We start from the raw sequence: 26,905 nt of genomic DNA on the forward strand, positions 1-26,905 counted from the left end.
CTCAGCTTGTTTCAAATCTCGGTGTCCTTGGAAAATTCTTGAGTGCTCGTAGAGTGGACAAGGTCAGAAACCATGAAGAAGTAGATTTTTAAGCTGACAGAAAAATTGTGATGCAGTGCCTTGTCAACACTTATTATAAATTTAATTCAGTTTTCTGGCTAACTTGGCAGGGTTTGGCAACACCTGTGAAAGATCTTTTTGGTCTAAATTGGGAATTTAAGGGATTTGGCAATATTATAAATTATCCTAATTTTACACTATTGTTGAGTGTTTCATGTGCAAATGATTATAAGACAAAACAACTACCTCCAGTTTAGGCAGAATACTTTTAATACAGAAATCTTTGTCAATACATTAATTACAGGTCATAAAAAATAAGTTCTGAGTCTTTACACCATAGCCACATACAGACAGATTAAAATCCATTTCCAACCGAAATAAAGGAACAATTAGGCAAAGCAGAAAAAAAGCGATGCTCTCCCAGTGACATTTACCCTGAAACAAAAAAAAAAAAAACCAAAACCAAAACACGTCACTCCTCAAACTGAAGGCTGTAATTCCATTCGTCTGTACTTGATCGGCAACCTCAGAGCAAGCCTAGCCCAGAAGAGGAAATTGGGTTTTTTTTAGATGCATTTTTGCATCAGACACGATGGATGTGCAGCGTGCCGCCGTGGTAAGGCTCGCTGCAAATAGCGAGGCTCTGCAGTGGAGACGTCACCGTGCAGGTACGTGGTCAGCAGCCGGACAAGATGACGTGGATCAGGACTTCTGCGGGTGTCAACCTGGGTCGTGAACTTGAGCAGAAGCTTTCAGGCCCTCTGAAGATGGGGCTTTTTAAAAACTCTTAACAGGCCCTGGTCAGAAGCAAGCCCAGGGACAGGGGAGTGTGGGATGCTGGCCCGATGCCCCAGGGCTTGTTTTGGTAGTTTGGTGGCCGGGTGCTCTGCTTGGGCAAAGGCGCCACGGCCAAGGGCTGGGAGCTGCCTTCCTGAGCCACAGCATAAGCCATCTGGGTCTGTCCTGACTCTGATCCCGATCCAAACCCAAATCCAGTTCAGACTGGAACCTCTATAAAATCTTGAGTACTTTGCGTCCCGGACGATTTTGTTTCTTTCTCTTTTTTAATTTTTTTCCTTTCCCCCCCCACCCCTGGTAAAATTTTTGTTCCTTGAAAAACCCTTCTGTGCGCTTCAACTGAAAATGATGGATGCCAACTGCGTGAACATCAGTGCCAACGGTAACAATAGCATCAGCGCCAGCACCCTCACTGTATCATTAACATCAGCGCCAACAGTATCATGCAGATCCACGCCAGCAGGCCGATAGTGTCAACAATGCTGATGCCAGCAGGGCAGAGCGAATGAAGAACCCCACAGTAATAAACCGGCGTGCAAAGCCTCGCGCTGCGATGCTGTCCCATAATAACAAACCCTGGTGCCCAGCCCAGCTCTCATTAGCAACTTTACAATAACACACACCGCTGCAAGAGCGATTAAATGAAAACATCAAGGTGTGTATATCCTGGACGGGAGAAATGCTCGGCTATTCCTGGAGCTGAGGGGCAAATGAAATAAATCGTTAAGGATTTTTGTTGACTGCGCTTTTCTAAATTTTTCCTGTCCAAGTGCAGTGGTGGCAGCTGGAGCTCTCTCTAAACTGGCACAGCCAGTTGCAAGCCAGTCGTGCTCTGGGAGCACTTGCAAGCAGCAAGTGGCTTGACTCCCGCGTGCTTCGCTTCGGAGCCTGTCTCCAGTCCTACCAGCTCAGCAGAGGAAGCTTGTTGAACAGGTAATCTAAGGATTAATGAGAGAACCCGATCCAAAAGGATCTTGCCAGAATCAGTGCATTTCCAGTGTGTAATCCCAATTGTTTGAAAACTAGCTCAGGCCGTGAGGACAAATTTTTCCCCCAAGGGCGGGAAGGATTATTCTTGGACCAGAACGTGCAGTTTGCAGATGGAGGAGAGGAGGTCTGCTCTGTCACCAAAGAGAGGGCTGGCAAAGGTCCGGAAATGTAGCAAAAATTGTACAATTATACAAACATGTAACACCCATGCTTCCCCTGATCTTCCCGGGTCTGTACCCAGAAAAGCAGTGTGGACGCAGGGCATCCCAGTGCAGCCACATCTTGCGGCAGTGGCCAAGGGCTTAGGATGTGTTAAACGGCTTTCCTAACTTACTCCCAGCCTACACCTCAGTGCAAGTAGTGATGCTGCTTTTGTTTCCTTTTGGACAGTAGCTTGATGTCATCGTCAAAAGGTTCCTCGCTGTTGGAAAAAGCAAACTTGTTCTTGCAAAGCAGCTGTCAAGCTGTCAGTCCGTTGTTGTTTTAAAGAGATCTTGGTTGCCTGAAAGTGGAGGAATCAAGGGACGTACAAATTGTCCCTGAAAATTCCAGGTATCTCAATCAGCCCTACTTCAGAAGCTTCATACCCTGGGATTAATCGGAGGTTTTAAAGCCTACGTGGGGAAAAAAAAAAAAAAAAAAAAAAAAAAAGAAGAGTTAAATCGCAGTGTGCCTGGTGCCATGTCAGTGAATTACAGCCTGAAGGAATTGCTGTTCCCATCTGAACTCCGGTTACCTTTGGTGGAAGTGGAGGTCTGCCTTTGGGAACTGGGAGATGAGCAGGTTTTCTTTCTGGTGCCTGTAACAAAAAATGTCGTTTAAATGCCATCAGGTTTTGCTGTTTGAGCAGCTGCAGGACGTCCGCAGACCTCAGCTGCTGCTACTGTTCCCTCATGTATTCACTACAACATTTTCCTGGTGCAAAAGCTAGGGGTGAATTAGATTAATCTATCCACATGCAAGAAGGCACAATAATATAAATGCACAAGGGATACAGAGCTCCTGTTTCAGAAGACCACTGAGCTATTCTCAGGGTTTGAATTAATCTGTATCAAGTATCCATGCTCAAATAAGACTGCTTTGGAAGCTGAAGCTGATCAACGTGTTTGAGGTGCATGTTGAGGAAAGCATCTCTAAAGCCAGTGGGATTTAAAGGTGGTTTTATAACCAAGCTGATATGGTCAGTTTAAATTCATTTATTTATTTAGTCCTCATCCATCATTTTGCATGCAGGCAGGACCATGCAGTGACGCTGGCAGCGTGAAGAGGGTTGTATTGGGTGGGCGGGAGGGCCAGATGCCGAGGTAGTCAATATTTGAGGGAAGCATTTCCCTTGAAGTAGGATGCTTTGGGTTTATTGATGGGAAATACTTGGATTTTTCTGGTTTCCAAGTTTTTTTTTAAAGAATTCACTAGATATATGTATATATGCACACTGAGGGAGATCCCCTGCCAGGTGGCATCCTTAGAGACCACCACACCTCTACAACATAGGGACCATTGCAGACATCTGTAGTAGCAAAGATGCTCATTGTTTGCGTTGTGTTTACACCTGAAATTCCTGTTGGTTTGGACTCCATGTACTATTGCTAATGAGAAAGGCTTGTGATGGTTTACAGGACTCCTTGATTAAGATTATTTTGTGCGGTTTAGGATTATGTGGCAGAAAAGGTGACTCCTACCCTAAAGAATATGTGGTTTGAATGTCTGTGATTATCAAATTTTTCCAGCCACAGTCAGAAACTGAAAATACTAATTAGCTTCTGATAGTCATTTGCAACTCAGATGAAGGACGTGAGAAGTTGTGAGGTTGTACTTACAAAAATCTCCTCTGTGTAACAAGAGGCTGGTTTGGTAGGAGGAACGGGAGGTGGGGGACCTTTTGGCCTCATGGCAGGCTGTGAAAGAAGAAAATGTGAAACATACTGACCCCGTCTACGTACCACGTACGTGTGCATCTGCATGTTCCTAGGGGAATGTGCAGGCTTGAGTTCTCTATAAAAAAGGCATTGATAGGGGTAAAAAGGTGCAGTGATTTCATAAGCAGGGATGCCTCGTGCTGTTTGGCCCTGAGGAAACACGCTGGGTCTTTTCTGGAGCTCAGTGATTTCCCCAGCCTCTGGGACCAGGTTGTCCTTGCCTGTCTCCACCGTGGCAGGAACCGGGATGTGCTGCCTTCCCCAAAGCCAAAGGGAAAGCAAAGAAATTCTCTAGAAGTACTTACGCTCCGGAGCTGTGGTTTGTTCTCTTGCAGTGGAGGTACGGGAAGGAGAAGTTTCTTATCATTCACCTGAAAGCAGGAAAGGGTTAAGCTGGATGGAGCCCTGACCTGGTTTATGCCCTTTGCACGCCCCTTTGCTGGGGAGCATTGCTCCGTTCCCATCCCCTCCCCTTGCTGGCGTTCACAATGCTGTCCTTGCAACCCCAGATGAGTATTTTGAAACCCTTGAGGCAGCGTAGCGTGCTATGGCTGATGGGTTTCCATGTTTCGACCCCTTGGTTACAGTCCCAGGGAGACTACAGCTGACGCAGGGCCCCCCCGGCTCTTACCTTCGGAGTGGGTGCTGCCAGGACAGGGTGTTCTCTGCATCTTTGTTCTTGATCCACAAAGACTTGGTTTGTGGCTCCAGGTCCCCTTCTGGTCTGGCAGCTATGCAAATATTACATATAACTGTAAATCTTACCCTGACTGAAGTAGAAACACCAACCTGCTGAAGTTGAATGCCTGCCTTACTCCTATTGCTGTGTCATGTAGTCATGTCCTTCCCTTCCCGATTAATCTGGAGTTACAGTTTCAGGTCTTTGGTCTCTCCCAGCTATGGGATTTTTGGACCAACTTCCTTGGCTTTCCAGTATTGTCATTCCCTCCACCTCCTTTGAAAACCCTAGCTTAAACCCCATCCAGAAGCGGCTTGGCTTTGGGTTTTGGTTTTTTTCCCTTGATGGGGATAAGCATCTTACCTCTTCTTGAGTAGTCGGAAGCGGATAAGTAACGCTGCTGCGATTGCTGTGACAGCAAGGACAACCAGCACACCGGCAACGACAGCGAAGCCTGTCAGGGAGAGAGAGCACAAGTTGCTATTTCTTAAAAGGTCCGCTGTTACTGAGCAGTTTCCCATCACGACCATCAAAGTAATTTTTTTCACAAGGTCTAGACCCCATTTGTCCTCGCTATTGCTCAAGTTCATGGCTTCTCCTGCCGCAAATGGTGACTAAAGGAATGTATTCCTGCCGGTCTTTGCCGTATTTGAAAGCTCTGGTTATTTTCTGCACTGTCCTAGGGCTAAACGAGCCTAGCCCTGTCCATCCATCCTCCGAGACCATTTCCGTGTCATCCCTCTTCTCTTTCTCCAAGGGTGTTACCCAAAACTGGGTGCAGGCCTTTGGGATCATACACAATTCATGCTTCACAATTTCCCTTCAACAAAGCAATTCTAAAGCCTCAGCCAAGCCACAGCGTTGGGAGCTGACAGTGCTCTGCTGAGCATGGAGAGGGGACAAAAATATTTAATAACACAAGCTGAAATATTTTTTTTTTCCCCAAAACACATGGAAAACTGTACACAAAGTGTTTTCCCTTCGAGGTAGATCAGTTGGAGGCCAGCTCCACGCAGATGATAAGGAAATGAACTTGCCCGCCGCTCTCACAGCAAAACCTCTGGGAGCTTGCCTCTGCTCGTTTGACAGGGCCAATACGGCTACTTGTTATCTCAGGATGGAGAAAGGGAAAGCCTGCTACTCTAATCTCCTGGGTGTTTCACTTCTGTCGGGTTAGACAGAAAAATAGCTCCCTGCAGTCATTCATATCAACCGCGATGACAAAGATGCGCAGGAAGCGGAGACCTGGGGATGCAGCACCTGCAACGAGATGCTCTGGCCCCCGGAGCAGGGTAGGGCTGTCTCGCTGGAGCGAAAGCAGCTCGTTTCAGCCAAGGGTTGGCAGTACCCACTGCGTGGCCTCCCAGCACTTACTGGTGATTGCCGAGGAGCTGTCGCAGGTTGGTGGTGCCCACCCTTCTTCACACTGGCATTGCAGCTCGTGGTCACACACCTAGGGAAGCACAAAGCCAGGAATATCTTGGGGTTGGAAATACAAGCGAGGCTGTAATGCCATGAGGTTTCATGCCCCTCTTATTTTGCATAGCCTAAAATTTAGCAGTTTTGCACAGGACAGGCCTGGCTGGCCGCTAGCACGTGCCTTTGGCAGGGGTTTCTGCAGTGACAGCTACAGAACAAGGCACGAGGCAGCAGTGTTGTTAGTCTTTACATCTGTAGGTTGATGAATGTTCAGAGAAGATAAGCCCAGTCACCTTCCTGAAACAGAAGCTGGCCTGAAGGAGAACAGCTGTGATACTGGGGCTGCGAGGCAGGACCTGGCACAGGATCTGTGTCCATCTCCTCCCATTTCCTTAGCAAAATTACCGATGCTGTATCAGGTTAGATTCACTTTCACAAAAATATACAGGAAGCTTCTGGCTCCAACATTTTTTGCAAATTCCTATTGCAATGCCTTAAATACCGGCATCAATATGGTCTGTAGCTGATACACATAATTTTCTCTCTCTTTTTTTTTTTTTTTTAAAAAAGTTAATAGCATAAAACACTCTAATCTTACAGCATGTCCAGTACACTTGGCAGAGCAGTTGGTTGATCTAAAGAAACCTTCGGCGTAGACACACTCCCCATTGCTGCACACCTGAAATGCACAGGACAAATGTTAACAAAGTGATTTATCACTTTCAGAAGATGCAGAGCTTGCATGTTATTGTGTAAAGTGATGAAGAGTAAAAGGAGGCATAGAAACAGGTCAGCACATCACTTAAACCTACGTTAGGAGTTTGATATGTGGATATAACTTTTCATTTGACCTTTGGGTATTTTATAGCCAAGGGAAGTGACAAAGATGTACAGACATCACTGCTTTCCACTCCTCTTCAATCATTCATCCTTCCCTTCCCCCTCAAGTAGAAATATATAGCAAAGAAATTGGGAATAGCACCCAGTGATGCCTAGCACATCCACTATAGACATAATTAAAAATAGTAATACATGTGTGATCCTTTAACCCTTCATACGAAGGTATGTTTCTCTTGCCACATACATTTATGTCAGTAAAAAGTAATAAGGCAGCAGTCAAGCACAAAGAAATCGGAATGATAGCAGTTCCCGTTTGCTTTGCTACTGATTTATGATAGATGTAAGGCAGAAGGTATGGCACATCAGCTCGGCAGAGTAAGGCAGAAGATATGGCAAATCAGCTCAGCAGAAGTTTAGTGTCCACTTCAGTCCTCCTTGCTTGAAAGTCTTTCTTGTCTGGTAAAAAGAGCTAACGGTCGGAGCAAGACTGAAAGAGGGGGGAAAACAAGGAGAAAAGCTATTCTCTACTAACCATCCCATTCCCACACTTGGTTCCATTGAGAATCATCCCTGGGTCTCCTTCTCCATGTCTAGGAAAACTTGCTTTGCAGGACTCAAAAGTCACTAGGCTCCCATCCTGAGGCATCTCCTTCCCCCCAGTACAGAACAACTTTCCGCACATTATATCTCTGGAAGGAGAACAAGAGGTGCTGGAACAACGGCATGGCACAGCAAAACTATCTGAGCTGGTCTCTCCTCCAGCCTGACTTTGTTGTGTGCAGGGACTCCAAAGAAAAAGCTGCAGAAAGGGGTGGGGGTTTTTTTGGTCTGTGGTGTGTTCAACTCTGTTTATGAGAAGGTGGCAGGTTCTTAATTCCTCTCGAGCTTCTCAGGGAGCCCACAGAAAAGAATATTTAACTTGACCTGACCTCCACTTCTGAGCTTCCCCCGAGGCTCACCGCAATATTCAAAGGGACAAGGGACACAGGGAGATGGGTGCCACCTGAAAGGCTGCGCTCTTTGATTCTGTCTCTTAATTTGAATAGGAATGGCCTCTCTTCCCAAATCCCAGCGAGTTCTGTAACACAGTGCTTACTTTTTTTTGCACGGGACGTGACTACCTTTTTCTTTTCTGCAGTATCCATAATATACCCCCTTCTCGTTCATCCGGTAGCAGGAAGCTGCACCTTCGGTCGCCTCTGTGAAAGAGGAAGATGCGGTGGCGTGAGCTGAGGTTCTCTGCCTGGCAGAACTAAGAATATTCCATTCCCTTTACCTGGTAAGGAAATGGCCCTTCCCAGTGAAGTTACCCATGGGCCTGAACCACCCACTGGCACTGCAACGGCGCTGTGCACGCCCAGCGGAACCCCCCTCTGTGTTCTCTCTCTCCCCAGTATGAACCAGTAGATCTTAGCTGACAGAAGGGACACAGCCAGGACAGGAACTGGTGTAGGACCAGGAAGAGGGGAAGCCACCACACACCTTCAGAAACCTGAAAGTGTGTCAAATTCGGACATTCTTTTGAAATGCGGATGTTTTCTTTTCCTATCAAGCAAAGAATACCCTCTCGGTTCCTTTCCAAAGTGAGCTCAAAAATGCTGTGCAAAAGAGGAATGCGCTCGCCACTTCCCATTTCTCTAGAAATATGTTGCACTGTATGTGCTGACCTTCAACTTGCATGATTAGAATCATTTACAGTGTTAAATATAATAAACCAGTGTCTGTACACTACGAACTAGAACTCATTCCTATAGATAAACCGTTCCTGATTTACAGACGATCCTTGCAATTTTGCTAGCAGACAACGTCTGCCTCCCTCTTTCCCCTTTTGCCTTAGGCAACTTTATTTTTTCAACTCCAGCTTGTACTTACGTGGTCCGAAAGCAGCTTTGCACTGGTTTTCTCGGGTGGGACAGTTTCCCATGTAGCAGTAGCCTTCGCCGTAGTTGCAGGGATGTCCGTTCACACGGAATCGATCCGCTGGGCAGTTTGCAGAGGAGCCGGTGCACATCTCAGCCAGGTCACAGTCGTGCTTAGCTGCTCGGCAAACAGCTCCTGCTTTTTTGTACTGAAGGGGTGGGAAAGCAACAGCACACTTCACACACTGCTCCTCCATGCTGTTTGAAACTCACGCTGAACTAGACGGCTAAAATTAGGGGAGACAAATCTCATCCTCACTCAGCGAGTTGCCTGAGGAGCCAGGTCCATATCTAATTTAAAGTTGGTTATGTGGACGGGCAAGATTTTTGCCTGATTGTGACTCAGATTTTCTTTCCAGGAGAAAACGTATAATCAAAACGCTCATTTCTCCAAGAGGTTGAAAGATTGAGTGAATGGATAGTGGTGGTGTAGTTTGGGATGGACAAAGAAAGCTTGAGTGAATGGATAGTTGTGGTGTGGTTTGGGATGGACGAAGAAAGATTGAATGAATTGATAGTTGTGGTGTAGTTTGGGATGGACAGAGTGCTTTTGTCATTACAAAAAAAATTGTAATGACAAAATTTTAGTGCTTTTATCATTACAAAAAAAAAAAAAAAAAACTAGCACCACATCAGTAATTAGGAGTAAAGGAGATCGGGTTTTTGGAGGTGTATTGCTGCTTTCTCATGGGGGGGAAAAAGATACCTTGGAAAATACGAGAGGTTAGAGATTGAAAGGAGCCTTACTTGGCAGTTTTCACAGCACTCTCCGTGTGCGCATGTGGAACCTGCGGTCAGTTGGCACGTCTCGGGGTTGCAGCACTCGTTTGTGCACTCCTGTGACAGAATCATCAGTCAGGGCACTGGGACGGTCCCCTCTGTACCTCGTTCCCAACGAACCATCCCGGACCTGCTTATGGAGGGAGGGGAGGCTCCCTCGGACCTGCGCTTTGCTGTCCTGAGAACCATTCCCACCAGAAGCCCCACCAGCCACCGTGAGCGGGCACTTAAGGGACACAGAGCGTGTTTGAATATGGAAGTGCTGGTAGAAGTTGTGCTGGGAACTTGTTTCTGCCGAGGTGGTTTTGTATGTATGGCTTCTCCTCCTCCTCAGTTCCTCTGTCAACACAGCGTGACAAGCCACGCGGTCATCTTTCCCACCCTTTGGCATGCGCTTTATAGGGATGCTGACATTGCAGGTCAGTAATTCGATGACCACAGTTTCTCCAGAAATACTTCAGGCTTTGAACTGACTACCTCAGAAACTAACAGGAACCAACTACTGTACAGCCTGCCTAAAACTCTCTACCTCTTCCAAGTATTCTTTTATTCCTGGTTATGCAGATACCTCAGGAGTACCGCAGTCGCATTCCTCTTCTTTTTCCACAAAGCCGTTTCCACAGGATGGAGGTGCTATGATGCTGCTGGGATCTGGGATGTTAGTTAAGCATTTTGGCATGTCGCTCAACATGTATTTCTCGAAGCTCTGGAGGCTGCAAGAGCTGAATTTCTTGGGGATGATAGAGCTGTGTTGAGAAAGCGGGATGATTTACGTAAGGGTTGGCAGAGGCAAGGAGAAGCAATACCCTTTACAAGGCAAAGAAAACAAGTGACCATCCCTCAAACTATCGGGTGCAAACAAGTAGAAACAAACAGATTGGAAATACTTCATGTGCTAAATGTCAACGTTGCATGTAATAAATCCCACACCCCAAAGATTTAAGCCTGGTCTACACAGTTTGTGCCTGGATGCTTCAGGCATTAGGAGTTTGCCAGTGGGCCGTCCAGCAGAGGCTCAGGATGTTCAGCTGGGGATGAAAACTCAACTAAATTCCTAGGTAATGGGTGTTTATAAAAGATGCAAGCACCTTATGCAGTTTGCACAGGAGACGTCTTCAGAGTAGAGAACAAAAACCTACTTTAAGTAAATCTTGGGGAAGCTCTGCCATCCGAGATACCACAGCAGTTCCGTGCTGTCGTCATTGTAAGGAAAAAATGATTTATGGTTTAATGTGAGGGTCTCCACCACACATGCAAAGATAATGTTATTATCCAAAAGTTGACTAAAGTTTGGGTTGGGCTTGGGTTTTGAGTTGGTTTTGGTGGTGGGAGGTATCTGTCTGGGAATATCTTACAAGGGCCTGGAATGTCTTCAATTTTTTCTTCTTTTTTTTTAATACTTGGAATGGAATAATCTCAGAGGACAAAAATAATCACTATTCCATTTTGAACCTGGCAGCTTATCCAAAGCCCATCTTGACGCGCCCCGTGCGTTAATGCCTTCCCTTGCCTTTTCATCCCAACTCCTACCTGACAGTATCTGTCATGATACAAACTTTACTACTACACGTGCAGGCTTGGGTGTCATGACTCATGCCCAGGTTGTGTCCCATCTCATGTGCCATGGTAGACGCAACTGCAATTTCGTTTCTGTTATGATCCTGCAGAGACAAGAACAAGCTGTTATTTCTACGAGTACAGAACAAGTAGGAACATCAGAGAAGCCACATGGCTAAGAAATAAGACAATTTTTCTTCATGTGAGATTATCCTTGCTGCTACACGAGGATTGATACGGTGTTCAATCTGTGCATGCGCCTATTCCACAGTTTATGCTGTGTTATGTTATAATAGCAACAAGATGATACCACTGAGTAAATGGGTATAATTAGTTTTTAAATAAACATGAGGAAGTTAGGCTGCCAAGTATCAGCTGAGTGTTAAGGGGAACTGAACATCTGAAGCTCTTAATCCTCTCTCTGGATAGCTGTCTCTGTGCTTAGGGTAATTATGTGGGTGCGATATAATTATTACTCATTACACCAAGGTCACTGTTGTGCTTGCACAGAACGGCAAGGCAGACACCCTGCTACGTCTTTGCTCTTAGCTTGGTGCTTTGTGCTGCTTGGTGGGAGGGAGGGAAGGAAATATCCTACTCTTTTGAGTAAAATCCAGAGGTATCAACAGCAGGTGGTAGTGGAAATACCTAAAGCACGAGGCACTGTACTGGCCATGCTCTTCCAGCGTGGCCTTGCAAATCACGCTGCTACAAAATGCATCCCCATGCCTGGAAGAGCATTCCGGTTTAACGATGGTCCTGGGATTTCCTTATGGTGTGGGAAAGCTGGAATTTCATGTGGGTTATTCCTCTTGCCAACAAGCCCAGCATCCGAAGCTGGGTGCAACGGTTGAGTTGCTGGTGGTGTTGGTAAAGTTTTGGATTTTGTGGGTTCCTGCTGAGGCTGAAGTTTAACTACAGTAGTTTAGGCAGCTGTAATCAAGTGGCTAAACTGAGGATATACATCATGAGAGTCAGAGCCAATTCCCCATTCAAAACAGAGAACCTTAAAGTAGAGGCAGAAAATAACTTATTTCTCTCCTTGGACTCTGTTGGAGCCTGGTACTCCGAGTACAGGTGTCCGAGCTTGATGTTGGTGTTTAACTAACACAGATACCATGTGTTGCATGTGCTTTCTTTACTGTCTGCACTTTATTTAAAATAAAAGCTCTGACTGCAAATGTCTACAGTCTAATAAAACAATGATGTGAACCAGACAGGGAAGTGAAAGTGTCGTACACCCAACAATTGTCATTAATGTTCTTTGCTGGTTGAGCAAAAAACATTTTAAAAAAAAAAAAACAACCAACACTTTAAAAAATTAAAATAAACAGAAATAAATCAGACCTGAATAATACCTGCAGAATATATATCGCTGCATATGGATTTTAGGAAGGCTAATCCAATCGTGGTCCCCTCAAAGTCATAGCCTCTGCAAGGAAGAAGAAAGGCAGAGTGATGTGCCGTGATGCGACCAGGAGGCAGATCTGAAGGCAAGTCTGCTTTATTAACCAGGCTGAAGGCATTAAGCATATACTAATTCCCAGCTCTGCTTTGCATCCCTGATTTAATACAATAATTACTTAAATTACGTTGCAGTTCATCAGGCTCAAAGCATCTGTCTGAGGGTAAAGAGCTTGATGAAGTGCTCGCAACGTAGCAAAGTGCTTGGATGAATCAGGGTATTGAACAGGAGCCAGAAGAGTGAAGTGAGTGTTGGTTTAGTTTGGCGACGTGCATTTCCCAGCCATTAAACCTCACGCTGGGGCTCCTTAGGTTGTCAGCCCGTGCTGCCATCCTCGGGGCACTCAACTGTTCCGTCACCAGAGCAGGGAAAAGGGGAGTTTGGGACGTAGCAACCGTTTACATTGCCTGGTTTTGCAAGGATTCGGATGGAAAGTTTCCATCCTACGTCCTCGCAGGTAATCGTGCTCCACGCAGAAAAGAAAAGCAAGACAAGAGAGCCTGCACTCACCTTTTGGTCTAGGATTGGAAAGCATGAAATGCCACTCAGTACAGACAGCGGCTGCCAGCTTGGCGAGCAATTTTAAAAGAACAAATTCCTTGAACGTATTTGGAAATGCAAACAGGCAACGGAGCGATACGCACGTGATCAGCTGAGCATTGTCGTTTCTTTTCCTCTTTAGTAAATCTGATAAACGCCACTTTGAGAAACTGTCCAGAGTGAACCCCGCGGCGCGGCTCAGGGGGCATTTATCACCATCCGTCCAGATTTCCAGGCCAGTTAAAGCCACGTAGATATTTATGGCCTTATAAACCTGCAGCAGAGAAAGAGTGTTGCTGTAAAAATGAAGTACCTTATGAAGACTTCGAAACAAACACTCATCCTGGTCACCGGTTCACTTTGGTCACTTGCCATCTATTCCGCTCCAGACCTGATTTAAGTTTTTCCACACTTTGAAGTCGCAAAAAAAAAACCCTAACAAAGACATGGAATCTCGTTTTCCCCCACATTTAAACCTACTAGAAAAATGGCTTAAAATATTTGAAAATGCCAGCAATATTTTTGAAGAAATTTGACTTGCAAAAGACATCAGGAATCCCTTCAATCTTTCTGAAGGATTTTGATCATCACTTCATTAACAAGTATGAAAAAATAGGGTGCAAATCTTCCTTTATAGAAATCTTGTATCTGAAGGCAAAGAATAGCATAGCATGGACAGGTGTGTTTAATGGATTTAATAAATTACAGTGAAGTTCAGTTTTCATTTATTCCTGCATGTCGTAATGAAAATTCGTGATGTTTGCAAAAGAAAAACATTATAAATCACTTCTGTTTCAATTTCACTTCCCTGTCTTTGCTCTTACCGTGTTAATGAAGTTGACTATTCCAAATATCCTTTGTCTGACGGTTGTAACATCTTCCTCATACTTTTTATACTAAAAAAGTAAATATAGTGTGTTAGAAAAAAGAGAGGAAAATTATGATTTACCAGAAAAAAATATAACCCACAGAAGACTGCATTGCAGACTACACCATGCCTGGTCTACTTATTGGGTTTTTGTTGTATTATTTTATTAGACAACGTGTTTCAAGATCAGGCCCTTGTAAAATGCCTCTCTCTGTGTAGGGTGCAGAAGAGGACAGGTGCTGTACGTTTTGGTTTTTTTTCTGAATTCTTGTCATCTCCAGGTGGGATTTTCAAAATCAATGAGCATTAGGAAATCCTATTCCCAGCCAAAGCCAGTGGTACAACACAGCGTAGCACTGGGGTACTAGTCGGAGCTGAGGGGTATGAGTAGTACCTCTTGAGAAACCTTACGTCTAGCGGGTCAAATGAGAAGAAATCGTTTCAGTACTCACCAAAGTATTGTCTGCCACTATGTAAACTTCCAGATACTTTTTTGCTTTCAGGTATGCTTTCATCTAAAGGAAAATGATACGTTTCAATGACTTCTAAGGCTTGTTTCAGGCTCAACCTTTGCAATTTCAAACCCAGGTATTGCTGATGCGGGTATTTATTTAGCTGAGTCATTTAGAACAGGACCGCCTCGTTCGGAAAGGTAGGCTAGCTATTAAAATGATGATTAAGATTGTGGAAGGTAGGCTAGCTATTAAGGAGTTTTTGGATGTTTAAAGATGCACATGGGCACCTATTGGTACGTGCAGGAGGGCTTAACTCAGGTGGTGGCTCTGAAATCTCAGACCTGTGAGATTTTGCACTCGTTTAAGATCTGATCGTGCTTCTCTGTTTGCAATCGCTTCTTTTCTGGAGGTGCCACCAGACAGAGCGGGGCTTGTGCTACTCGGGGTCCTCCTACGGCTGCAAGTTCTCTGCTTACATGTCCTTACTGGACTGTTGCTTAACCACGTACTTACTTCTGGACTGTTGCTGGATTTGAAGATGTCATTGATGGGGTCATTTGAATCCTCTTCCCAGGTATTATTGATCAGACCGCAGGTTTTTATGGACTTTTGTGCGAGTTTCGCGTACTTATAGACCGCATGCTCGTCTGTGTCCGAAGTTCCCAAGGGCTCGATGAGGTACTTCTGACCACGGGTCTCAAAATATCCACTAAGAAAATGAGTTAGACTGTGATCTTTTGAATCCACAGGACTAAATCAAGGTAGCAACAGTATCTCTTAACGGCATTTATTTAGCCCAAGCATACAGACCATTGCAAACACTGATGCAATGGAATAGTTTGGCAGCATGCAGGCGGAATGTAAAATTTAAAAGCAGAAATCAAAGCTGCTGAGTCAGTTGGAAGATTTGGCTGGTCAGTGAAGTTTCTGAGTAGGAGACTGTCAAGTCAAAAAGAAACAGGTTTAGGAATGAATTAGATTTACATTTGGGGGGTTTCTCCTAACAGAGGTGATTGAGATGTGAATTTCAGTTCAGTGGGAATCCAAAGATGATTTTTCATCTCTAATTGAGATGAAAAGCTGAAATATTGAAAGACATTAAGAGTTTTGAATCATTTTGAGCAGCAAATGTCAAAATAAGTGTTCTGTGTTAACATGTAAACTATGCAAGAGGTGTTCACAAAGAAAATCTGGGTTTTGGCCAGACTCCACTAACCATCAGGAAAACATTCTGCAGCAGCTTCTCAGACCCAACAGCCATCCTGTTGCCTTTTTGTGGTATACCACTGCCTCATCAATGATTAGAAATGAGCAGAATCTTTTAAGTGAGCTTTTCATACAAAAAGCTTGAACTTCCTGATGCTGGGACTGCTGTAGCACTAAACATTTAACCTTCTCTTGAAGTGTCAGTGGAGGTTCCCATCACTCAGCAGCATCAACCTTAAAAGTTTACCATAAGCACGACCAAATGATTTATGGCCAGATCAAATATGGAGTTAATCATATAAATTTATTATTATCACTGTTTCTTTAGCTTCCAGTTTATAAACTCTGAAACTGAAGTAGGAAGGTAACTTCTTTCTCCCTTCTTTCCCTTTTTTATTTTTTTTTTTTCTGAACCAGTTTCCTTGTAAGCATAAGCAAAAGATAACACCACTTAATTTACATTCTGATTTTTTTTTTTTTATATTGGGAAATTTATCCTCATACAGTATACATATTTGGCCATCGGTATCCTTTGGGAGCCAAACCTCTGCCTTACCTTAGACCTTTGCAGGCACTGATGCTTGCTACAGAATCGTCATCGTTCTGAACGTAACCTTCATAATAACAGTGATCCTGTTTAGAAAGAAAGAAAAAAAAAAAAACGCGTCAAATCGGGCCATGTCTCGTTGACTGCAATGGATTAGCCTAGATCCAGTGATTTCAGGAGGCAAACCACGCTCGCTACAAGCTACACCGAACTGCAGTGTCTGAGGAAGGCTCCCGTCAGACGAGATCGCTACAGTGAAAAAAGCTGGTGGCTGTCACCACGTTTGCTACGGTACCATCATTGTTATCCCTCGACACCGGGGGACCCAGGTTGGGACAAATGCCATCAGGGTGGGCTCCGATGGATACACCATAAAATTAGAAAATTGGAATATTTGTATTTGCTGCTCAAAACTGAGCACATACTGATGTGCTCTGCTGAATTAAGGTCCACATTGGATGGTTTTATTGTGGCCAGATTTCAAGGAAACACCCATTAATATCAACCCAACAATTAAATGCATTCACTTCAATGAGGTCAAAATGGATATATTATATTAAAACATATGATTAGGGGCAAAACTATCGTGACTTGATTGACTTAAGGATCTAAGGTCTAATGAACACTTCTGTGTTCAAAGAGGCTTCAAAATCAATGAGGTATGGTGGAAAATTTTACCCATAACGTTTTCCTTAATAGATCTCTTAAGAGAGACCTGTAACACAGTATTCAAACCGATGCCTTGTGCCTTTTGTTCTCTCATAGATGTTTGGTTTCACTTTTATTTGCCATTTATTTTATTTGCCACTTCTTTGCCTGCCTTCCACTGCAACACAGAGACTTCCTTACAACAAACTGCAGACTAGAGGAAGAGGTGGAGGATTACTCTCCATCTTTTGAGGGCACAAAAGAAAAAATCCTGAGCTCATCATAAAGTATCCAGAAGGCAGGGATTCAGCAAGCTGCCCTGGTTGGCATGTTTGAGATTGTCTTTAATGAGGTGTAGGTGTTATCTGCCATTCGCAGGGTCCATTCAGGGAGTGAAAGTAACTGAAATGATCAGAAATGGCATTTTTTCCACAAAAAGAAAGCTGGCTCAGAATTTTTTACGTGCATCTACTTCACTTAAGGTCCTCCCCTTCCTGCTAATTGCTCCATGAGCAAGGATATTAGGCGTTGTACGCCACGTGTTACAACACACGACGTGACATGGGACACAAAGCTTCAGGTGAGGGCTCTGTGGACCATCAGCCCCGTGGCTGCAGAGTTAATTAAAAAATAACTTCTGCAGTGACTTCCTTTGTGTCTGGACCTGAATGACTGATTTGTCATGGCTCAGAGGAACCACCCGGGGTAACCTGCGGTCCATTCACTTGTGAGCGTGGGTGGCACCAGGAGCCAACAAGGGACCGTGTCCGTACCAGAATCTCTGATCTCACTGAGATTAACAGCGAGTCACCGAGTTGCCAAGGTAGAAAGTGGCAGAATGGCCCTGGCTCCACTCCCTTTTCCTGACGAGAGAGAGAAATTTGGCTCAGAAAATGTGTTGATCAGCCATTAAGGTAAAAAGTGGTTGGCTTTTGGAAAGGCAAAGCGTGTGTCTGATTCTCTACCGGGTGTCAATCAGTGTCATTCTGCCAATGTCACAAGTCGCATCTTCCCTGTCCCTTCAGGGGCATCCTAAATTCTGGTTTAAAATCTTTTCTTTCTGCTTGATGTGTGCTATCATTTCATGGACCCGTGACTCTCACACAGAACTCAGGACTGCCAGCATGGGGGAAGAAAACCTTTTTTTATTACCTTGATCTGAGGTCTTGGGTTTTTTTATTACCTTGATCTGAGGTCTTGTTGTTATTTGTTGACCGTCGTCAGAATAAACTGTTTCAGTGTAGTCTCTAGCTAATAGACGCCTGCAAAGAGTCAAGTGCAATTATTATTCAAAATAAATAGTAGTCATCTAGGAATGAGGCGATTACATAATGTGCAAAGTATGTCAGGAATTCAAATGATTACTCAGGTTATTATTAGTATTGAAAAACCAGGGAAGCAAAGCTGCTGGGTGGGGAATTCTGCTGGTTAGTAATCCTTATTCAAACAAAGGAACGTTTCTAAAATAAGAAAGCAATTAAAGTCTACTTGTTTCATCGGTATAAACTAATCTCCTAGTAGATCTGAAAGTAAATGTACAATTACATATGCAATATTCATCCTTTTTTTGGCCTCCGATTCACGTAGGCAGTTCCACCGCTCCAGGGTGTGTGTGAAATGGTTCTGTTCCCTTCCCTTCCCAGTTCACCCCCACTGACTGTAATTAGCAAAGGTCTAGTTCAGCGGCAAAGCTGCCCCGTCTGTTTCACATGTGCCCGTGCATACACGTATGCGTACATGCGTGCACACGCAGAGATTCTGTGAGATCACACTAACATATATTTGCCTGATTCCTTTGTTCACAGCTTTTTTACATCTCGTTTCCTCTCTGTAATCATTCTGTCTGAACTTGGGTTTTCTTTTTGGTCTGCACAACCCCCCTTATTTTTGCACACGTGTGTGCTCCTGAACCTTTAAAGGAGGGCATCACGGCTGTGGAATGAATTATTCTGTTTCTGCCACCACTGGGAAAGGTGCCTTTGTGTTCCTTGCCAGCGTACACGTTTGCCTTTTGCTATGGAAGGCCAGATCCTGCAAGGCTCTGCGCACCCAGGCTCCTACGCAGCAGAGCATTAAGTTAATGCTTAACTTTAAGCCAAGGCTGTAGTTTTACCCAAGCAGAGCAAGTCTACGTTACTTCTGTTTGGGCAACTACCCCAAACTATCGCAATCCATTTCTTTTTAAAGAGCAAGATTTAGTACAATGTAATCCCCTTTCCTGCCCTCACCCCCACCCCAGATATTTAGAGGGGCAAACAGTTAATTATCGCCTATGTTTAACATGAACTGATCATAGTATTTACACAGCTATTTGAAAAGTACCTAAGAAAGCAGACTTGTTTGATCCTATGCTAAATATTACAGTGGAGCCAGCAAGCAGAAAATCACAGCTGTGCTTTATTTTGGGTTGCTCTGTATGGTTTTGGATGACTTTTTGTATGCTGTGTTCTGCAAAAAACCCCCGCTGCTTCTCTGCACCCCCTGCGCGGCCCATCTTAATGCTGCTGATCGCTGCAGCAATCCTTGCTCTCCATTTCCATGAAGCATTTTGTCAATGCCAGTATGTGTTGGACTACTCGAATTCCAACAATGGTAATGTTAAGGCAGGGAGTGCTGGAAGCTGAATTATTAAGGGTTATTGCAAGATCTTATTATTATTTTCCATTTTTGGAAAGCGTATGGAGCCAACAGCCCCATTTCATGGATATTTCTCTTGTTCTCTGTAGTTTCTACCAGCACAGAACAAATAAATACAACCCAAAGTCTCTCCACAGACAGAGAAAACTTGTGGAATAATATGAAAACATTAAACATTCAGTGGATTGAGCCGTTTAGGAAATAAAATGGGAGAGCAGACTTAGCAGTATAGGCAAGTCATTCCATCACGGTAGCGTGATATGCCTGTGTAGTTATTTGACATGACCAAACAGTGACATGATGCTTTCTCTCCCCTCCTCTTCTTTCATGGGGATTGAAAGGTTCTTTGTACCAAAATCCCTCTGTCCTGCAGAGCCTACGTCCTGTTTCGTTGTACGCCGAGTGCCCTACAGAGGCATTTACAGCGCGGAATAATGCTCAAGGGCAAAGTTGAATTGAACCTACTTATTTTTTTGAAGATGCAGTACGACTTCCTCTCCACTGGCTTTGATTCCATACTCCATTGTGTCATCGTATTTTGTCTGTAAACAGTTTTAAGTGTTAGAATATGAACTGTTACAATTTCCAAGCTCGCTGTGAGGTGGCTGTTACTGAGTTGCCAACTGCATTCTTTTCCTCCTCTTCCCACCAAAAATAAGTATTCTGGCAGTTATAGAATAAGCAGGAGGTCACTCTGTTTCATATTTTTTAATTAAAGGAACAAATTTAACTTTGCAAATTCATTTCTACCATCTTAAGCGCATATCCTGCATACTTGGGAAAGCACTGAAGCGGATGCTTAGATTCAAACACTTACATACTTCAAGAGGATGTTATTAAAAAGCGTGCTTGCTTTTAGGCATTTGATTTCGTTCACTTCAAATTAAAAAGGACATGGGTTATTAAAAGTCTGAGTAGAATCAAACCCTACATCTTTGCAGAGATGCAAGTACAGCATACCCAGGGGTGGCACACAGGCAGTGCCCTGCATACGGCGCGTACCTCCCTCTTTGCCTTTTCCAAGACCAAATGTCTGGCTCCAGACACTCTTACCCTTGAAAACCAAGGGTACTCTGCCTCCACAAAACGTTCCCCATCTCCCAGGGAAAAAAAAAAAAAAAAAAAAAAAGGTAAAATATTTATCTCTTTTAATACCTCTTTGTTTCTTTCTACATCTCTTTTATGTACTGTGTGCAATTTCCGTGGATAAACTATTTCGTATTGCTCAACTCCAGGTAATTTCTTGCTGGTGCTCCCTAGGGAGAAACAGATGAATATTTATGAAAACACAGTAATAACTTATTAAACACCGTATTTCATGTCTGTCAAGACTGATTCTTTTGGGCTGTGGAGTCATTCAGCTGTTGCGACACCCATTTCTGGTGTATTCCCTGCCCTGGTGTGTACCCATCTGGTCTGCTGAGCAGTCACCCCCATTACGTGACCTGACGCGAGGTTTGTTACAGTCTGGATTTCAGATGAAATGACAGACCTGAGTATTTCCAGGTGTCGAAATATTTTATGCAAGTCGCTTTTGGGTTTCTTTCCCCAGCACCAGTAAGTGGTTTCAAGTACTGATGTGCTAGACCAGCTACTCAAGGTGCAACCTTTGCATTTTGACGTGAATTAAGTTCCACGGTTCTGTGAAATTAGTGATCTCCGATCCTTATCCCCTGATGACACGCAAGTTAAGATTGCCTCTAGATAATCAAATAACCTCATGGGGTTCACTGCAAGTCTGGAGCAAGCCTAGATTTCTGCTTTAGAAAGCTTTTCTGCTGGTCTTCTCACAGGAATATTTGAGAAAGCTCTTTAACAGCCCCACTCTTCAACTATTAAATCAGATTGAGGGGGGTTACGGCCTTGGGACCAAAACCAGGACACTGCAGAAGGTGTTTGAGCAAGACTAAGGAAGATGATAGGAGATAGGCAGTACAGCAGGGGAATCTTGAAGTTGGTAAGGAATCCAGGTAATCCCCCAACTCGCACAGTCCTTTTTTCCTGGCATAAGGCATCTCCTGTGCCTGCAGGGGCGATAAAATGACTTGAGGAAATGCAGTGCTGATGAAAAGCTTATTTTTTTGTTTTCTGCTTCTAAGAAGCTCTTGGCAGAAGTTAATTCATGGCATAGCTTGCAGGGGTGGGCAGCATACGTTGCATCATTTGAAGTTAATAATAGCAGCTGCTGTGCAGCATTTGGGAAAACAGGGTCGTACAAGAGACGTGTTGGTTTCCAGCAAGGCAACAGCAGGTTTTATATGCCTCCTAAGCTCTTTAATCTCCTACAAAAGGTCATTTCATCTGAACTGGCAAATTCTTGAGGGCTCAGCACTGGGCTGTATTTGGAAAAGGAAAAAAACAAAGCAAAACAACAAACACCCCCACACACACACACAAAATCCACAAACAACAAAGGGAGAGTGCAACTCCCATTTTAATTGTCTGCCTCAAGGCCAGATTTTTACAAGAGTAGGTCATCCAATTATTGTAATTTTCTAGATCTGTTATAACAGAGCCCATCCTCATGCAAATTGTTCCAGCAAAATAAACAGAATAATTCTTCACAACTGGTTTATTTGATTAAACTCTTTCAAAAACTAATTGCAGAATAAACTCGGTTGTATTTTGACAAAGATGAGTGCTGTAGGGAAGGGCACGAGGGCATAATGGTACTATATACCATATATATATATATGGTGTATGTATATATTTACCATATATACATTTTCTATATCAGCTGAGCCACTACACAGTGACTATCTGTGCATTAGCAGAGTGCAAGCTTGGTGTTGTAAGTTATGATGATGCTTTATCTTTTATTTTAAGCAAGGAATTAGGTTTACTTTTTTAAAAAATCTTCTGCTCAGCAGACTTAGTCTTTCCATGAGCTTAAAGTAGATTCTTATGTCATGATTTTAGGCCTCTCAGGGTAGAGTTCTGTGTTTTTTTCTTTTATTTAGATAGTTTTATGTACCCACTCCCCGTTACAGCCTCTTTATACAAGACCCAACTGTAGCCCAGACGGTTCAGGATCAGGCTGGACTTGGATGGAGACTCAGAACTAAATTTTCCCTTTTCCTGCAGTGTGATACAAACAGCATTTCGAGGAAAATAGGTTGGTTTTGTGCTGGAACAAATAGGTTCTTAGAGGTAGGGTGTTGGTTGTTTGGGGTTTTTTTAATCGACTCGGTATATTGTGGCTTCATGCATTGTCTTGAGTCGGTAGCTTTAAGGAGAAAAAAAGTTCCTTGGGCCTCGTACAACAGCTAGAAATCGTGCTAATAAGGAACAAATAATTACGTACTTTTCCAAGAGCCTAAACCAGGAAGAAAAATCATTAGTGAGGATTTCATTGGCAACAGAGGTTTGGTTTTGTCAAGAAACAAAATATGTAACACCTTAAGCATTAGCACTGTACGCTCTTTCAGGTATTCTGTGCAAATAATGAAATCGTAAAGATACCTGCTTGAATACAAATTACATGTCCAATTATGTATATAAAACCTCTGCGTGTGTGTGCATGCCAGACTCTGAAAAAAATCTTTTCCCTGTTGACATGAATTGAAAGAAACAATGCACGTGGGGGGAAAAAAAAAAAAAAAAAAAGTGTGGTCTGTTAAGGTTAAGTCATTTAAATACCTGTAACCTGAAGTATCACACAGATAATAATGGTACTAACTATTTTAATTCAGTTCATTTTATTAATTGAATTCAATTAAAAGTCTTTGGTTTTACAGCCAAAATGCTGTCAGTGTAATAAGTTGTCCCAGTTGGATAAATTGTCTGCTCACTTGTAGGAGAAGTATTTTCTTAATTGGCTTACACAACTAACCGGTTCTGGATCTTTAGGCAATCTACGGCCAGTTTTCACACAAGTACATCTCTACCTAGAGAACTTTAAATAATCACTCTGAACAACAAGAAAAAAAGCAAATATCCCTCACTTCAGCAACGCCATTTGTTTGCAATGCCTTTAATTCACTGTTCTTCCGTATTATCTACATGTTAATAATTAAAAATCCATAAAAGCTGTACAAAGCTATCCATAACAATGACTACTAAAGTTTTGGTTTTTTTTTAAATAATTAAAAAAGAGCCGTACCTTGTTGCAAATGTAGCAAAACAACAGAAACAAGGAGTAGGCTGGTCATCTCGGTTGCATTTGTCTCCTAGGAGTAACCTCCGTGGTGTGGGAAAGTTGGGTCCCCAGCCTGTCCCCGTGCCGGGCAGTGAATGAGAGGCAGTGAGTGGTTCAGCTTTATTCTTGTTCCTATATGAGGAAGTGTTTACTAAAGGTGTTGCACAACTTTCAAGTCGCGGAGCGTTACAGCACGCGGAAGTTCCTGCTGGTTAGTTCGTGTCACACGAATTGTGATAGATTGAATACTTCTCTGAAATAAATTCCCTAAAACGGTTTAGCGGGGGGGAATGGAAAGAAAGAGGGGGAGTCAAGTGGTCCTAATGTCTTTTTATCGTTGGGTTGGTAAAAAGCTACGCTAGAAACAGTGGGTCCCACCGGTGGCTTGAGGAATGGGAAAGTTTACAAGACGTTTAGGGTAAAAGGGATACGCAGGGCTGGCGTTGAAGGTGTGTTTCAGTTCTCACGGATTGCCACATGAAAATCGCCACAGATGAAAATCTGTGAATCATACCTCAGCACCGAGCAGGTCCTTTTCTCCCCTTCGATCTACATTAGTAATATTTGCTTGAGCTCTACGTGGAACTGTCTAACAGGATGCAGACAAGTGAGCAATCAAGGTGCCGCCTGTCAAATCCTAATCTAAAAATCTCTGCTAGAAACACCACATCGACTCAGCCAGCTGTAATAAAATAGTATTATACAACTGTCAATATAGAGCCGCTTTATAGAAGTTTAACTTTTTGTATGTTGAAATAGGTGTTAGAGAGCATGTAGAACTAGAGTGGATATACTGCAGTATACGAATATAAAGTTATATTAGTAATACGCATTACACAGTAGTATATATATTAATTTATTACATTCATTTATAAACCAGTAAATAAATCTATAATAAACCTACTGGACAATTTTTTCTGCCACAGCAAACAAAAGTTCACACTTCTAGTGTAAGTAACTGTTTCTGTCTCAGGGATGTGTTGAAAGTTCTGATGTTTTGAACACTGCAATCTGAAATTGTAGATTCAGCCTTTCCCCTTAGATTTTGCCAAATCTCCAGGCATTTGGGGATAGATTGGGAGCTACCGACAGAAGGGCTGTGAGCTTTCTTTAAGGATAGAATGGTGCTGATTAATTATCCGCGTGCGGTGCTGATCGCAATAATCACCTCAGGTGCAGAACTGGCATTTTAGGAGTGAAGCTTGATTTAAGGCAAGAGCCTGATTATCGGTGTGTCTTTTATTTTGTTTAGCCACTTACAGCGAAGCAGAGTGATTTTAAAATGGATGTGAGATGCTGCTGGAGAGAAGCGAGAGCTTCCCATCCCCTTGCATCGCTTTGCAGCGGTGGGGGTGATGGATCTGAGGGCAGAATAGCTTCTTGCCACCCCCGGTGCAGGTTTTGCACCCTGAGCATCTTGCTTTGCCTTCGGTTGCTCCGAGGGATGCTGAGCTGGATGCACGTACAAACCCTTCGTGCAGCTTTTCTTGCCGCTGAGCAACTGCGGGGCTCCCTTCAGCATCTGTGTTTTAGGGATCATTTGTTCTGGTCTGCTTTGGCAGTACTACAGTGTTTTCACAGGGCATGTGGAAGTGTAAAATACTCCTACACAAGAGTAAATGTAGACCAGGTGCATTGTCTGGCCTCCGAGCTTGCTCTGAGATGTGCTAGGGCAAACACTGTGTAACTTCGTGAGTAATGCTGGGTTTGAGCCGTCTCTGCAAGTGTGTGAGAGCCCTCAGAGCAGGATTTAGTGGAAGGAAGAGGGCTAGGGAGAGGAAAAGGGCATCTCGTCTGCCAGAGTCCTGATAGCTACCCCCAAACCCCTCCTCTGCTGGAGGACCGGAGTGCAGGGGTTCTGGTGAGCTGCAGCAAGGTTACCGTATCACGAGTCAATTTTAATCTCCCACTTGCTGTCAGAAGAAGGCTAATTCTAGCTAGCACTCTGCTCTGACAAAGGACACCTTTCCAGATGGACCTTCTACCTCCTCTGAGCGCCTGGGGAGCTGAGCCTTCCTGGGACAGAGCTGCGACCTGACACTCCTGGGACAGGAATGTTTTTTGGTAACATTTGGTTCCTGGGGACGCTACAGCTTGGAGCCAGAGCGAGCTGATTTTCTGTAAGAAAAGTCACGTACCAGACCGTGTCGCCGTCCCGGGTTATGAAAGAGCACTTCAGGCAAAGGGACTAACGAAGAATCTTCGTGAAGGGTTTGGACACAGCCCTGCCAAGGTGTTTGTTTCAGTCACAGGGGGCATCAGAGAGGAGCTGTGCAATTCAATTTATGTCGGTGGCTTTTTAGTTCTGTAAAGATAAAGCTTAGTCCGAAAGGCAGTTTAGTGTTTGAAATGTTACATGAATGGAAATAAGCGGTGCGTTCTTGGACTGCATCTTTGCCTTACAAAAATAATTAAGAAAAATAACTGTGAACAACTGGTTTTCAAAATGAGTGGCTGCTATCCAAGCATTTATCTCAGCTCATTCTCTCTGCATGACGCACTTGAAAACCATGTGCTGACCCCACCAATCTCCTAAGATAATGTTCTTAATAAGCTGTGCTTTCGAACGGTATATAAAGGAGAGTGACTTTATGAATAGACACAACATCCCAACAAAGAGCTGGCATTAAGAAGGGAATGTGATGTGGTGAAGGTCTTGGGTAGACTTGAAAGGGAATGGGATGTAATTTCCTTTTGTGAGTTGAGAAGCATTTGATGTTTCTGCCCATGCTTCAGCGATTCCGTAATCGTCTGATTGTAGCTTCTTCCCCCGGAGGTGGTCAAGGAGGTGTCTGCAAGGTCCCAGCTGACAGGAAACCAGCTTCGGACTTTTTGAAACCCCTTAGTGATTGTGCAACGTCTCAGTGAGCAGATTACATATTTGAGAAAAGGGGGGAGTGTAAACTGGATGACAAGTTTGTCTCAATGTTTAGTAACTGTTGGTAGTTCTAACTCAAATGCTATCTGCTCAGTTAAAAGAAGGAAGCAGGAAAGGGTGAAATGCACCCCTACGGCAGAGGGTCTGCCCAAACCCTGTCTGTCTGAGATTAAAAGTGTCTGAGTATTAAAAGTGAAGTGATAGTTGTATGCTGGGGCACTAGAGCGAGTGCAGGGAAAACCAGGGTTCGAATCACTGCTCTGCTTCTGCCTTGTCTGAACGTTTGTTCACTTTGAACCAGGTTTGCAAAGGTACTGATGCACCCAACAAGAAGTTTCAGGAGCGTGTGAGCAACGTAGCTATCTCTTTCCCCTGCACTTCAATAGATCTCTGTTCAGCCGTGACACTAAAGGCACCCACACAACTACTGCAGGCAGAGATAAGCAGTTGGGAGATGTAATTTTGCTCTCCCATGTGTCTCCGTTTGTTCCCTTCTGCTTTCCCCCCATCCAACCCTGGGATAGCTTCGGCAAAGAGCTTTCCAGCTCTGCCTCTTAGCCCC

General features: G+C 43.9%; 1 protein-coding gene across 3 annotated transcripts; it reads right to left on the bottom strand.

Moving 5' to 3' along the window:
- Positions 1-307: 307 nt before the first annotated feature.
- On the bottom strand, positions 308-25,012 carry ADAM28 (ADAM metallopeptidase domain 28). 3 transcript variants are annotated; one of them, XM_080370404.1, is made up of 24 exons: positions 23,430-25,012; positions 20,483-20,583; positions 19,793-19,869; positions 17,874-17,952; positions 16,052-16,128; positions 14,803-14,998; positions 14,287-14,349; positions 13,791-13,862; positions 13,071-13,240; positions 12,309-12,393; positions 10,935-11,065; positions 9,973-10,150; positions 9,372-9,461; positions 8,578-8,773; positions 7,802-7,904; positions 7,238-7,394; positions 6,464-6,544; positions 5,821-5,899; positions 4,810-4,900; positions 4,399-4,498; positions 4,073-4,138; positions 3,669-3,746; positions 2,585-2,647; positions 308-2,462 (listed from the first exon to the last, which is right to left on the bottom strand). In XM_080370404.1, the coding sequence occupies exons 1-24, from the start codon at positions 23,476-23,478 to the stop codon at positions 2,430-2,432; spliced, it is 2,415 nt and encodes an 804-aa protein (XP_080226530.1). In that variant the 5' UTR covers positions 23,479-25,012; the 3' UTR covers positions 308-2,429. The 3 variants fall into 3 exon arrangements, 2 of the variants coding, with proteins under 2 accessions (XP_080226530.1, XP_080226529.1); XR_013924627.1 differs by lacking the exon at positions 308-2,462 and having other exon boundaries at positions 2,589-2,647; positions 3,669-4,138; XM_080370403.1 differs by lacking the exons at positions 308-2,462; positions 2,585-2,647 and having other exon boundaries at positions 2,673-4,138.
- Between the last annotated feature and the right edge of the window lie 1,893 nt (positions 25,013-26,905).

This window comes from Falco punctatus, assembly GCF_963210335.1.
Source record: "Falco punctatus genome assembly, chromosome: 20".
NCBI classification, from domain to species: domain Eukaryota; kingdom Metazoa; phylum Chordata; class Aves; order Falconiformes; family Falconidae; genus Falco; species Falco punctatus.

Coding starts and splice junctions, on each gene's coding strand:
- ADAM28 (XM_080370403.1), bottom strand. CDS start 23,478: ATGACCAGCCTACTCCTTGTTTCTGTTGTTTTGCTACATTTGCAACAA. Junction 9,462..9,972: donor GCGACTGCGGTACTCCTGAG/GTATCTGCATAA, acceptor ATTCTGTCACAG/GAGTGCACAAACGAGTGCTG. Junction 8,774..9,371: donor AGTGCTGTGAAAACTGCCAA/GTAAGGCTCCTT, acceptor CCACCCCTTCAG/TACAAAAAAGCAGGAGCTGT.